Genomic DNA, 15,410 nt, shown 5'->3' on the forward strand with positions numbered 1-15,410 from the left:
ATTGTCAACCAGAATTTCAATTGCTAGATCTTGGAAATCTCCCAGCTCTCCACTCATTTCTGAGGTTCTGAGACGAGTTAATAGTAATTATCACCATGAAACTTTGCTTATTTACTCTGTTGGGGGACATGAGAGAGTTGTGAACTCCTCGCGGCCTTGGAGTACCTCCCAGTATCTTCTTTAAATATCTGTCATTGTCTTTCATAGATTTGTCTACAAATTTTTTGCTTTGTACATTGGCACAGAACATCACGAATACCATTTCACTAAAGTAATCTGTTTTGTCTTCGTTGATCTCGCATTGTTTAGAGGTCATCGGTTTGTACCTTTTGATTGTAAAAACTTTGGAAAATCAATAAAAATGTATTGTTTAAAAAAAAATTAATAAAAGGTGGCTCCACAAAGTATTGACTTTCAGGGGGTGAATACCTTTGCACATTTTTATGTATTTTCTGTATAAATTATTATTTGTGTCTCAGTAGAAAATACGTTGCACCTTCAAAGTGGTAGGCATGTTATGTAAATCAAATGGTACAAACCACCCAAAAATAAAAATCTATTTTAATTTAAGGTTGTAATGCAACAAAACAAGAAAAATACCAAAGTGGAGGGGGTAAATACTTTTGCACGCCACTGTATGTCATTTTGCCATAAATTCTAAGTAGCAAACAAACAATACTGGATTATGCTCAGGGAGAGTATTTTGTTCCAAGAAATAGACTCTGTTCAGGTTGGGTTAGCCAACATACACCAATGACATGCGCAGGAAGTCAAAACTTTTAGCAGGCCCTTTATTCTAATGGCTAGGCTTCCAAGTAGAACTGTTAGAGCAAACAATATACACTCCCATGCCAGGTTACTATACGCATCACATACATTTATGTTGTACAGGCTTAGCCAGAAAAACTGGTGATCAAGAGGAACAATAAAATCAGATACGAAAAAGGACTCTGTGAGATAACAAGTCATATGCATTTAAATTGAATTGAGCCAAATGATTACAATAAAATCCTGTCTATTTAGGGAAATCCAGGAGACTTTTTCAAATAAAAGTTCACAAAATATACATTTGCAATCATATGTATTATATTTTTTGTACAGTCATGTATTACAAAATCCCAATTTTATTATAAAAGTTCTTTAAATATTTCTTGCAGTAGGTTTGTAATCTAAATGCAAATATAAATTTTACCAAAATATGTTACAATAAGGCTACATTTAGAGAATGGTATCTAATATATATAATCCAATATAACACTGCAAAACATACATAAATACATTTTCAAAATATCCTAAAAAGCTGCATATAAGGCACATGGCAGTATTTACATGTGGGTGATGTCAAGGCTATGTTTTAAATATGGTTTTAAATAAATGTTGTATACTGGAGGTATGGCTAAAATATAGTGATCTATCCACTGCATCCAAATATATAAAATATAAGTTGACCAATATAGAAAATGTATGTTATTGCTTGTTGGAGAATTATTAATATATACGTACATAAATCTATCTCTATATATCTAGGGGGGAGGGAGAGCAGTCTACCTTGACAAAATCCAATATATTAATTATTATATTTATTGTCTGCAAATAAGCTTTTCCAAGTATTTTTCACACTCAAAAGATTCCTCTTTGTTAGGAAGGCAAAAGTTGCACTATAAAATAGCCCCTAACACAGAATATATTGCACTCCTAGTTTGTTGAATTTATGAGGGGGGTGCCCCGTCTCTTCCTCCCTACTCCCAACCCCTTACTATTGATTTACTGTTCGCCTTGTATACACCATCTTGGTGTACATATAATTTATTTATTAACATGTTTGGTGGCAGGGAATAGAAAAACTCTTTTTTTGGGTCCTAAACTTGCGCCATTTACCGTGTGGTATAAATAACAACAACTTTATTCAGCGGGTCGTTACGATTGCGACTATATCAAATTTACATAGTTTTCTTATGTTTTACTACTTTTACACAGTAGAATTTTTTATTTATTATTAACTTTATTAAACTTCTTTTTTTTTTTTTTCCTTTTATTCCCACTAGGGGACTTCACTATGCGATCGTCTGATCACTTTTATAATACACTGCAATACTGTATTGCAGTGTGTTATTGCCTGTCAGTGTAAAACTGACAGGCATCTGTTAGGCCATACCTCTGGCATGGCCAAACAGGCATTCACTAGAGGCAGATCTGGGGGCCTTTGTTAGGCCCCCGGCTGCCATAGAAACAATCGGCACCCTGCGATCGATTCACTGGTATGCTGATGGGGTGATTGAGGGCGCACCCTCCCTCTAAAACCACTGAGATGCGGTGGTCACTATTGAGAGGTTAAAGGCGCCCGCTCGAGCAGGTCTGCTGGAAGCCCTCCGCTACAGGGGCAGGAAGCTTTAACTGCTACCGGCGGCGCTGCTTTATTCAGATAAAAACGCTACTGCATCAGAATAAGCACCGTGAAAAGGGGTATTGGCGGTCACTAACGGGTTACAAATCGTTTCCCTATATGTTTGTTTTGAATGTTCTATCTGTTGCCGTTTTAGAAGACAAAACTCAATATAAATTGTAAGCTTGTTTTAGCAGGCTTACTTTCTTATTGTGTTGTGTCAGCTATAGGCAGTTATCACTCTATAGTGCAATGAGAAATGGTAATACTATAATAATAATAATTAATATTCTGAATTGCCAGGTCTCTCTTTCATGGTGAGTTCAGACAAGATGGAAAAAAATCCCCAGCAGATTTTGCTGCAAAACCGGCAACAAGTCTGTGGCAAACTCTGCATATGTTATTCATGCAGATTTTGCTGTGGATTTACCACGGAATTCACCTTTTAATATTGCAAAGGGTAAAGTCCACAGTGAAAATCTGCAGCAAGTCTGTAACATAATAAGCAGGCTGCAGATTTGTAGCCCCACAGTAATCCCTCAATTCCGTGGTGGAAAAATCTGCTACATGTGAATTGAGCTTCAAAAACCCCATTTGCACGTTTGTACTGCAGTTTGTTGAGAATTTTCGGTGCAGAATCCACAACAAATCCGCCTTTTTGTAGGAAGTTGGCAAACCATTCTAACCACCTTAGTGAATGATGTTGGTACTAGAAATATAATGTTCTTTCTGCATACTATGGGCGCATGTTAAACATGTTCAAAATAAAAATTCATAAGAGCATAACCACCTCTCATGGGTCAAACTCAGGCCACTGACTAAATGGTTTTGTATTGCAAAGACACGCTTAGTATACAAGTCATCCATGACCGACGAAACTATTAGTGATTTTGTTTGCATCTGATATTATGACAATGCTGAATGCAGCCTCACAATTCATCTCTCAACCTCTGACAATAAGCATTAGATGCTGATCCTAAGCGTACATGTGCCGTTACCTCATATTAATAATAGGTTTTAGATTGCCTTCTCTATCCAGCAATATCACCAACAATGGAGTGAGTGTATAGAAGCTGCCAGCAGTGTTATCAAGCTAGCTGCTACTCTGTTAGTTTTTTAACTCTTATATCATATTTGTTTTCACCTGTGACCTAATATTATACAAGGAAAGATGTGCTGCAGCAGTCCTGTCACCTAATATTATTGTCAACTATCAGGAGTGTAATGAATATTTAATAATAAGATTTCCACTAGCTTCTAATGTGATTTTACTCCCTAGCAAACTCTTGGTTGTAGCTTTATACCCAGAACTTACACATAGTAGTCACGAAATATTGCAGAACACTGAATATTGATAGAGGTTCATTAACGTCATCCATATGTATATAATACCAAAGACATGGCAGTCATTTAGAGTACACCGCGAATAAGCAATGGCCTCTGTACAGTCCAAAGTACTTGATTGAGATTCTTCTTGTCGTTCATTAACAAAAAAAAACCTTATAATTTCACCTGCATTATTATATTATTACATTGCTTCTTTACAGCATATATTCTTACACTGACATCTATCCCAAGAGGAGCTCAGAATCTAATTTTACTTTAACTCTTTCACACAAACACGGTAAGGACAGACAAACAACAAATGCGACCCATATACTTGTTAAATAGAAAATTCCTAAAATATTGTTAATGGGGAATGTTATGTGCGGTGATGGAGTCCATTATTTTCTCACTTTCATTGTATAAGACATATCTTTCCTGAATCATTCCCTTGTCCATCTTTTAAGTTATGTTATGCTGGTCTATTTAATTTCAGGCAGAGATTCATAACACAATATATATGACTTAAAAGTATTCTTTAACTTCAGGTCAAATAAACTTTTACTATTACAGTGTTAATAAGGCACGTCCGTTCATGAAAATACATTGTTCACATATGTTCTATATCTCATATGTAGGAGCCAGTGTAGAGACCCGCTAAGTATCGGTGGCAGACCCAGAATTTGAATGGTGCCATGGCCGCAACTTTCGATTGCCAGGAGTTATATAGCCGAACCGGTGGCAGCCCCAGCTTAATTTTAAATAGGTTATCTAATGAAGACAACCCCTATTTAACTATATTTGTACCTTGTTAAATCAGTGCACTCCCGTCGTTTCTAATCCTGATTTTGCATGGAACGCAAGGCCGCGAGCTCTCTATTGCTTGTAGGTTTCAGCTGTAGTAAGTCATTTTTGATCAGGAGTTATAAAGCTTAATAGCATATATGTGCAGTTAAAAGTATACAGTGCAGCAATGAATAGTGTATACAGGAATGTCATCTCACAGTGAAGTGCATATTATACACATAAAAGATCAATATTGCGCTGACAAAGACGTATATTCTGGATCCAAAGTGGAGATCAACAAAACGCTGTTTCTTGTTATTGATTCATACCTGAATGGTAATATACAAAGAGCTAAAACACCACGCAACCTTCAAATCCCATTTTGATGTTTCTCAGATCATTTTGGCAACTGATGCAAAATCTTACAGCTTCTAAAATTGTAAAACGGTCTTGCTGCAATTGTCTGCATGTTCCGTATTGCTGGGTTATTTGTGGTAAAACACTTTAGTTTTAATGTAGAAGTGAAGATTTTCTGTGGAATGTTCTTTTCCTCTTGAGTAATCTCAAATTTAGGACACTTTATTCTTCATACTTTGCTCTAGGACTCTGGCGTAAGGGGTGTATGATCTTTGAGGAGGTCCTTTGGTGTTAGGTTCTATGCTGTTTGCTTGACAATCATCAATCCTATTAAAAGGGAGAAAACGGTTGTTATATAAAAATTGTATAATAGTTACTAACGAAAACCTTTACCACCAGTCTTGTTACTTGTTTTCAAAAGAAGAGAATGAGTCCGACTGTGATCGCTGTTATGAAAAAATAATTTGCATCATACTGATCCTTGTAATAACATTATTTTGTAACATAATACAATATCATAAGAATTGTTCACAGTCAAACTAATCAGATTGCAAATTATGCAAAAAATTGCAAAATTATTCTATGGCTGTCTTCTAAGAAAATTAATTTCCATATGTCCTATTAAAGCATATGCACGTCATAAAGTGAGATCCCGCCTTGAGATCCACCTCTATGGGCCAGAGCGGATAGCTGCTAACAAAGAATGTCTTTCACTCTGGTGGACCCACACTTCTTTGCATTACATGGATTGCCATTCATCTGAAGCTGGATCATCTCCGATCAGTTGATCACAAATCAGCTCAATTTACAAAAGGAGTTGAGACAGCCCCTTTTAATTCTCATTTAAATCCGCTTTTGATTTAACAGCAGGGGTGCACTTATGTGGGGTTTCTTAGTACCTGTACCCCCTAGCAGTAAATCCAGTAAAATATAAATTCTTATTGCCACTCACTGCATATGAATTTATTATTGAGTTCAGTAAGAGCTGTAAAAATCCCTCTGCACTATGGATGTTAGAAGGGAACCAGGGGATTTGAAGTTCTTTAGAAAAAATCAAAAACAGAGCCTCAACTATTAAAAGAATTCTGGACCTATTTATTAAATTAAATAAAATTATAGGTACACTTTTCTGTCCGAGACCACCACTAACCCTTGCACCATCCTAAACAATATAATGTTATATAAAAATATGATTACAATAAATGGTTAAGTGTTAGACACTAAAGCACAATAAAAATTGTATAATAGTTACTAACGAAAACCTTTACCACCAGTCTTGTTACTTGTTTTCAAAAGAAGAGAATGAGTCCGACTGTGATCGCTGTTATGAAAAAATAATTTGCATCATACTGATCCTTGTAATAACATTATTTTGTAACATAATACAATATCATAAGAATTGTTCACAGTCAAACTAATCAGATTGCAAATTATGCAAAAAATTGCAAAATTATTCTATGGCTGTCTTCTAAGAAAATTAATTTCCATATGTCCTATTAAAGCATATGCACGTCATAAAGTGAGATCCCGCCTTGAGATCCACCTCTATGGGCCAGAGCGGATAGCTGCTAACAAAGAATGTCTTTCACTCTGGTGGACCCACACTTCTTTGCATTACATGGATTGCCATTCATCTGAAGCTGGATCATCTCCGATCAGTTGATCACAAATCAGCTCAATTTACAAAAGGAGTTGAGACAGCCCCTTTTAATTCTCATTTAAATCCGCTTTTGATTTAACAGCAGGGGTGCACTTATGTGGGGTTTCTTAGTACCTGTACCCCCTAGCAGTAAATCCAGTAAAATATAAATTCTTATTGCCACTCACTGCATATGAATTTATTATTGAGTTCAGTAAGAGCTGTAAAAATCCCTCTGCACTATGGATGTTAGAAGGGAACCAGGGGATTTGAAGTTCTTTAGAAAAAATCAAAAACAGAGCCTCAACTATTAAAAGAATTCTGGACCTATTTATTAAATTAAATAAAATTATAGGTACACTTTTCTGTCCGAGACCACCACTAACCCTTGCACCATCCTAAACAATATAATGTTATATAAAAATATGATTACAATAAATGGTTAAGTGTTAGACACTAAAGCACGATAGACATCTAGGGATATTAGATATTAACCCATAAGCACCATGTATAATGTATATCAATATTAACCCCTTTTTCACCTTAGACCACCAGATGTATCAGGTATTAACTGCTAAACCAATGTAAATCACCAGGAGTATGACATGAATACTGTTACTAACCCCCAAAACCACCCCATGTAAAAGTGTATTATGTAATTTACGTAAAAAATTGGAAAAGTCCACATAATTGAATGCATTTTGTTGTCTCAGTTGTGGGCACGAACTTGGAAACCCCACTTTAAAAATCCTGTGTTTGCCCCACATAGCCCATAGTGGATGGCTCCTCTTTGGAGCCATGGTAATGGCTAGCTATTATTCAAGAGCCTCAGTAATATTAGAAAATATTTCCAATAACATAGCGCCCACTTAGTAGTTACTGCTACAACATTGTCCAAACAAATGTGGCTGCCACAGTGCCCTGATAAAACAGCATATTAATCTCCTCCAGGACAAGATCTCGCGCTTGTTCCCATGAGGTTGGATAGTAACAAGCTGAATAAAAGAGGCCTACAAGCTGAATGTGGCTCTCGAGCTACATCGTGACCAACCTGGTCATAGACTATGGCAGATACATAGAAACTTGGGAAAATAATAATTTGTAGCCTCATAATAGTTGAACTAGCACCGTCTATTCATCTTTTATTATATAGCCCTAAAAAGTGTACACAATATTGCATTTCAGTGCAATCGATTAGAAGTGTCCATTATTACCAAGTAGAATCTGATATATTGTACATAATCTGCATTATAAATTACACACTTACTCAGTAGTGTTTAGACTTGTTGGTGAATCCGAGGGAAAACTGGGAAGAGAAAATACACAACACTGTTAAATGATCAGGTTTTTCCACACATTAACCTTTTTCCATTACCAAATACAACTTCAACAACGAGTTTAGACAATCTGAGTAAAGAAACACATGTTGAGCAGTTTTGGGCTTTGGGTGGGACCATTGTATGCTTTGTTAACGTTGCTTACTACAGTGGAGAGAACAGGATGTTGATCTTACTACACAATACCCAGGGGTCCTTAGAACAAAAGGTTACCAAATGCACGGTTACACTAAATTGCTCAAAGGTACAGTACATTATACCAGTTTTATGGACACATGGAACTATATTTTTATATCTGACTATAACAGTACTGCTATTCACAGGGAAAGCTGTGTACATGGTAATAAAGAACATTTGAAGTTACATTCATATACCATATCGTCATTGTTCTTCAACAGAATAAGCATTTTTACTTCTGTGCAAATATTGAACAGGTGATAAGTTAACACAACACAAAACGATCAGTCGTATTAAAACCTCTGACTGGGGAAGTGAATAACTTTGGTTATTTTGTTATAATGGCATCTGTTAAGGCATGGGATATATCAGGCACCAAGTGAACAGTCAATTCTTGAAGATGATGTGTTGGAAGCAGGAAAAATTATCATGCGTGAGGATCTGACTGATTTTGACTAGGCCCAAATAGTGATGTTTAGACGACTGAGTTACATCATCTCCAAATGAACAGATCTTGTGGGGTGTTCCTGGTATGCAGTACCTACCAAAGTTTGTCCAAGGAAGGACAACCAGTGACAGGGACAAAAGCGCCTGAGGATCATTGATGCACGTGGGGAGCAAAGGCCAGACTGTACGATTCCACAGAGGAGCTTCTATAGCACGAATTGCTAAAAACTTTACTACTTGCTATGCTAGAACGGTGTCAGGACAACAGTACACAGCAACCTAAACATTATTGCAGACCAAGTACACCCCTTCATGATCTAAACATTGTTGGAGACCAACTATACCCCTTCATGACAATGGTGTTCCCTACTGGCAATGGCATCTATCTGTAGGATAATGTGCCATGCCACACTGCAAAAATTGTTCAAGAAAAATTTAAGGAATATGACTGAGTTCAAGGTGTTTTGAGTTTCCCGCCAAATTCCACAGATCTCAATCTGATCAAGCATCTGTGGATGTGCTGGATAAACAAGTCCGATCCATAGAGGATCCACCTCGCAACATACAGGACTTAAATGATCTGCAGGATACCTTCAGAGGTTTTGTGGAGTCCATGCCAAGTCCATTTTGGCAGTCACATGGGGGACCTACACAATATAGGGCAGGTGGTTTAATGATATGTCTGATTGATGTATACATACCTGTAATGCAATCTACATTAGATGCCCACCTTAAATGTTTACTCAGTGTTTCCTAGGCAGCTGGTATAGTGTGCAGTTCTTACCTGCCTACCTCTGGATTGTAGTTATACAGTTTCTTACTGGACTGAGTAATTGCCAATACTATCCGTGGTTGTTGGGGCTGCACTTTTTCCCTGAGTAACAAGGGGGAAAGAGGGTCAAATCAGTAGCATTAGGGTTACAACATTTGAAAAATCCAGCTGCAGGATAGGTAAAAGATAAATGCCCAAAAAGTTTATATAATGATGATGTTTAGAAAGCCTAATAGAAATGTTAGTTATTACCAAGTAGAATAGTCACAGTACTGTTTTAGTCATTGTTAATACCCAAACTATACAGTATGAATACCTGTCACAAATCTCTGATTTCCTATAACTTAAAGGGTAACTAAATGTTTGACAAACTTCTAACATGGCATAGTGACATGTCAGAAGTTTTGATTGGTGGGAGTCCGAGTACTGAGACCCCCACCAATGGTTCAAACTAAGTGTCAGAATCGCTCATATGAGCGCTCAGCCGCTTTGTGTTTGTTCGGCTTTTTCTGGAAATCAATGTATCGGAGTACGGGCTCCATAGAAAGTCTATTAGCCCGTACTCCGATACATCGGCTTTATGGAAAAAGCCGAACAGACACGAAAGCGGCTGAACTCTCACATGACCGCGTCTGCCGCTTCGTTTGAGTGATTGGTGGGGGTCTCAGTGCTCCGACCCCCACCAATCAAAACTTCTGACATGTCACTTTGACGTTCATTTGTTTGTCAAACGTTTAGTTACACTTTAATATAAGTCTGGCATTGCAGATGTGTGCATGTGTAGTCCTACAACCAAGAGCTTTGTTATGCATGCTTTCCCAATTTTGTTATGTTCAGCAAGCGGTTATAAATAAATATATGCTGAAACTAGGAGTGGCATTTAGAAATGTTTACTAGCATAATATTGATTGTAATAAGCAAGACACAAGTTTATGGAAAGGAATGCAATAAAAATAGAATAAACACTTCACAGCTCTATGAAAGCCAGTACATCCGGTTTATGATACTCTTTGAGTTTTTTCATTCTTCTTGAAGATTGCTTATAATGCATGTCATGTTCTGCACAAAAATTCAATCTACGCCAATGGAAAAAAACCAAAGCGGCGTGTCTAAAAGTAAATGTTGTTCTACATATCAACACTCTGTCATGTTCTAGGTACCTAGATACTAGTGTATTGTCAAACTATAGGTCAGTGGTCTCCAACCATTGGCTCTCCAGCTGTCCGTGAATGCTGGGAGTTGTAGGATTTCAACAGCTGTAGAGCCACAGGTTGGAGACATAGGCTATATCTAAATGTAACTACCTAGAAGTGCTGTCTTCATGTTATTGCTCTAGTGAGGCATTCTGAAATAGGGCCATTTCGTGACCCTACAAGAGAACAAATCATTTACTCTATTTAACAGAAAAACAAGCACATTTAGGATGATTTAATGTCAGTTCTATGACTGGCAGCTCTTCCTACTAGAAACGTGCTACTGTTTAAAGTGCTAAATAGCTCCCATTCTAACTCCTTAAACGCAAGGTGAAAACACCCTGTTGCAAATGTAACCATACGTAAAGGGTATCTATCCTCAGAGAACAACCAATTGTGGTGTTTGGTTGCTTTTTTCCATGTTTACTATATTTAAAAAAAATTCTAAAAAAGTGCAGTTTTCACTTATTACAAAAGGCTGACACTTCCTGTGCTTGTGCCGTGTACACGGAGAGCAGGGCCCTGCAGTTATCTTATTTCATCAGAACAAGATAACCATGAACTGTAACACCTATATTATAAAGCTAGTGGCAGATAACAGAGGATCACACAATTGGAAATAGCAGATAGACAGCTCAGCATCTACTCTACCTTTCCCCTCCCTGAACAGTGATCTCTGCAGGTTACACAGCATGCTCACAACACTCCTATAGAAGAGCTATTTTCTTACTGAGGTTTCTTAATTCCAAAACTGCAATAACCCTTTCCCTGCCAAGGACGTACGAAGAGCAGGGGGTAAGTCTAAGCATGTGACTAATGCAGGTTAGTGATGTATAACATAGTAATACAAAGCTTACTCAGCCATCACTCAACTATAAGCAAATACAGACATAGGACTTTGGTCGATTACACAGGATAAAAGACAAGAAGAAGAAAGAGAGTAGAAGGGGAGGGGGAACACTGAGCCCACCAGCACCAAGCCCATGCAGTTCGCTAGTAAGGGTAACAACTTTGCTGAGGAACGGGGAAAAGAGCAGGTTGAGCAAAAGGTGTATTACTGACATAGTCCGCCCATGGGGACAATATAGATTGGAACTTGTCTACCTTATCCTGGAGTATGGTTGTCAAGAGATGACTTCTTCCATAACATTGCATTTGTTTTTTTCACAGGCAAGAAGACAGAGGAAATTAAAACATGGAAATGGTGGGCTATATTGGATTTTTTTTATTATTAAGAAAGGCCTCCCAGGGATTATCTTTTTCCAAAAATGGGGAAGTATGCACATCCCAAAACTTTCACGCTCTAGGACATTGCCACTATATATGAAGCATGTCCCCCGGTACCTGGCATCCTCGAAAGCAGTTACCCTGGTACTGCTATACGAGCAGGGGTCAGTACCACCTTGTAAGGACCTTGAAATTGTTTTTTAAGCATCAGACTTTTCAGCATTCCTCTAGCGCTAGAAGACCAAATTTGTGAGCACTCGGCTTCAGATAACCCTGTGCCCAAGTTGGCCTCCCACTTGCACACATACAGAAAATGGCATCTAGACTGGGCTTGGGAAAGACAAGTACAGGGGGATTCAAAAAGGATGGTGCAAAAATAAAGGCCTGTAGTTAAAGTAACATCAGTGGTAAATCGACAGTGACTGAAAATCAAAGTAAAACTGGCATAGTAACCAATCACAGCACAGCATTCACTTTCAAGAGGCAAATTTGAAATGTGCTTACATAGTGTGACATAAGATGGCGACATTGAAGCAAGAAAAAGCTTTTTGCGTGTTGGAATTTGTAAGAACGGAGTCTGTTGTTACAGTACAGCGAAACTTTGAGAATAAATTTGGTAAATGTGCTCCACATAGAAACTGCATTTTGCGTTGGGTGAATCAATTCGAAAATCACTAGGTGTTTATGTCATGGGAAAGAGTCCGGGCCGCCCCAAAGACTTCAGAAGAGACAGTGAACAGGATTCGAGCTGTGTACGAACGTAGTTCTAGAAAGTCGACCAGGCTGACTAGTATGGAACTACAGGTGCCACACACTACGGTATGGCGTATCTTGTAATCTGCATGGCTTACATGCAGACGTATTTATATCTTCAGGAGCTGAAATTAGATGACTAACCGATACACCGTGACTTTTGCATTCACTTGCGGGGCCGATTGGAAGAGGATGAGTTTGCTGACAGGCTGGTGTTCCGCGGTGAGAATAACTTTCACCTTAGCTGGATGGTCAAATTGCCACAACATTAGAATTTGAGGTTCAAATAAAAACATGTGCTCTTGTCGAGGACCCTAAGTAAACGTGTTCTGTGCAATGAGCAGGCAGAAAGTCTACGGTCCCTTCTCTGTTGCCGAGGATACGGTCACTGGTCACTCCTACCTGGACATGTTAAAGGAATGTCTTATTCCAGAGATAGACTACGTTTGGCAGGTTTTCCTCTATCAGCAGGATGGTGCACCTCCACATTTTCATTTGGACGTAGTGTGCTTACCCATATTTCCGTAGTGTAGTGGTGACCCAGAGGATAAGGTAGCGCCCCGACGCGCGTTTCGCGTGTAGCTTTTTCAAAAACGCGCGTCGGGGCGCTACCTTATCCTCTGGGTCACCACTACACTACGGAAATATGGGTAAGCACACTACGGAGGCTATGTTAGGTTATTTAGACATTATCCACGTTGTTTATGCTTATTTGGTATAGACTTCAACTACATTGCTTGTTGTACCTGACAGATAGTTTCTGTATCTGCATACCTGCTGGCTTAAAATATATATGGATGTACTCTTTGGTATAATATACAGTGTTTACCTATATCTGATATGCTGTGATCCAGTTAAAAAGATTTGTTTTAGATTCTCATGTTTTTGATTTTGCAATAAAGATTTTCTATTTTTCAAACTTTTTTGATATTTATGGACTTCTTGTTTCTCTTGTTTATATACTAATGATTTGGAGTCTTTATCTTGTATAAAGTGGGTGGTTGCTACTCTTGTTTCCCACCCTTACATTTATGTGTCCTGTGAGACTGTTCTGTTTAATTAAGGACTCCGTGTACCCCCCCCCCCCCCCAGCTTCAGGATCTGAATGATCTGAGACAAGGCATCACTGAAACAGTGGAGTCTATATTCGGGGAAATGCCGGCACGCGTCTGGACAGAACTGGACTACCGCCTAGACATCTGCTGTGTTACTAATGGAAATCACTTTGAACATTTGTACTGTATAGAGAAAACTTGGATAGATAGTGTATCTTTTCATGTTAATAAATTTGTGTTATGTTCTCTCGATTATGAATACCTAGGCTATAATTTTGTACCATCCTTTTTGAATCATCCTGTATACAGGAGCATGATGGTGCCAGGGCAGTGACAGTTCTGACAACAACTCTGCTCAAAGATAGAAAGTGATTAATCTGCAAGTATTAGAATAGTTCTCCAACTGGCAGGGAAAACTTATCTTGGCAGGGAAGGGTTTGATTCCCAATATAGTGAAGAAATTATGCACTTTCATGAGTCCCGCTTTTAAACCGAGCTTGGAACAGCTGAGGGGACCCAAGTCCCGGGGGGAAAGTACATTGCCAAAGAGTGGAGCCAGTAGTAGGAATGGAGAAATTCGTTTAGCCCAGTACTTCACGGAGTCCCAGATTCAAAGAAAGTGAGTCAAGACTGGGTTGATAATGAAAGACCACTGAGAGGGTAGAAGCCAGCTGGGCTGCTTGATATTTCATCACACTGGTAACTCTCAACCCACATGATAGACTTAGATACAGGGCACCACCATTAAGTATCCGTGTACTTACCCTCAAGGGCAAATTTGGCATTTATGGGGTCCTAAGCAAAGTTATGTCAGAGGGTTCTAATCAAAGGCACCTATAAAGAGTTCCCCACACAGTGCCCCCTGTATATAGTGTCACACCCTACCGTATGGTGTCACACACACGGTCCCCCTGTAGATATTGCCACACACAGTGCCCCCTGTAGATAGTACTCTATGACTAATAGGGCTGCAGAGTCTCGCGGCCTCCTCATGCAGTGACATCATCGCGCCGGCATGCACAGGGTTCCTGTCCCAGCATCTTATAAGCTGCAGGCCTAACGTGGCTTGTAGCCTGGTGAATAATGTAGCAGGGAGCTAATAGTTTCCTGCTCCACCGGGCCAAAATCACTGTTTAATGCAAAGTTGCCAGAAGGCTGTTGCGTGTACAAATTATTAAGTTGTATTTTTATTCAAGGCATGCTATGTGTGCTCCAAATTGTTTTTGATTTTAGTAGCTGTTTAATAGTTGTTTGTGGTGTACATTATATATTTTAATTTCATTTTTGGATGACAGACAAATATTGCATGGCCACTGTTTCAGTGTTTGTGAGAGCACAAGCACTTGTTGATGTGGATGTTTGCGATGTGATTTTTGCATACCTTGATCTATTTTTTTTACATTGTTTTTGTGTGTAAACCTCCTACAAATAACTAATAATTTGTCACAAAGTTACATAAAGGTGGACATGGCTGCAATCGTCAGGCTGACTGCTTTCAGGAAATATATAGGGTTTGGGGTGATTTACTTTTAAAGGTGTGTAATTCCTGTATTTCATAAATTGTTACTTTTAAAAAAAAATTCCATCTTAAAACCAGATTTTTGGATTTGGTGGTTTTATGAAATTATGGGCATGTTGATATCCTAAGTGGCATGTAGGAAATCTGCACATTCTTAACCTTTTTAGGATGTGTCGCGTGTCTTATTTTCTGCTTGGGTCGTACTTTTAGCCACAAATATACATTTTAAAGGAAAAATTACACCTTGATGCAAAACTGCATGTGCCTGTGTATATAAAGTGCTGATTGGCATTTTGACAAGGTGCCAGGTGTCTATTTTCACAAATTATTTGGGTATGGGGTGTTAGTTGTATTTTTTTATTTTGTCATTTAGGTTTTATTTGTCAAAAGTGAAAACAATTGTCCTGGCGACTAGAAGTGCAAAATGTCCAAAAACCTCTGG

At 38.4% G+C, this 15,410-nt stretch overlaps 1 protein-coding gene across 7 annotated transcripts in view; it reads right to left on the minus strand.

Moving 5' to 3' along the window:
- Positions 1-777: 777 nt before the first annotated feature.
- Positions 778-15,410, minus strand: part of MYZAP (myocardial zonula adherens protein) — a 113,948-nt gene continuing 99,315 nt past the window's right edge. For 3 of the 7 annotated variants that reach the window (XM_075857944.1, XM_075857948.1, XM_075857950.1), the window contains 3 exons: positions 9,234-9,323; positions 7,756-7,794; positions 778-5,176 (listed from right to left, as the gene is read on the minus strand). In XM_075857944.1, the coding sequence (XP_075714059.1) occupies positions 5,062-5,176; positions 7,756-7,794; positions 9,234-9,323 (244 nt within the window). In that variant the 3' untranslated portion in view covers positions 778-5,061. Of the gene's footprint in view, positions 5,177-5,242; positions 5,296-5,348; positions 6,171-7,755; positions 7,795-9,233; positions 9,324-15,410 lie in introns of those variants that run through there. The other 4 variants (XM_075857946.1, XM_075857947.1, XM_075857949.1 and 1 more) reach the window with 4 other exon arrangements.

The sequence above is a fragment of the Rhinoderma darwinii genome, chromosome 3 (assembly GCF_050947455.1).
Source record: "Rhinoderma darwinii isolate aRhiDar2 chromosome 3, aRhiDar2.hap1, whole genome shotgun sequence".
In the NCBI taxonomy this organism is placed as follows: Eukaryota; Metazoa; Chordata; class Amphibia; order Anura; family Rhinodermatidae; genus Rhinoderma; species Rhinoderma darwinii.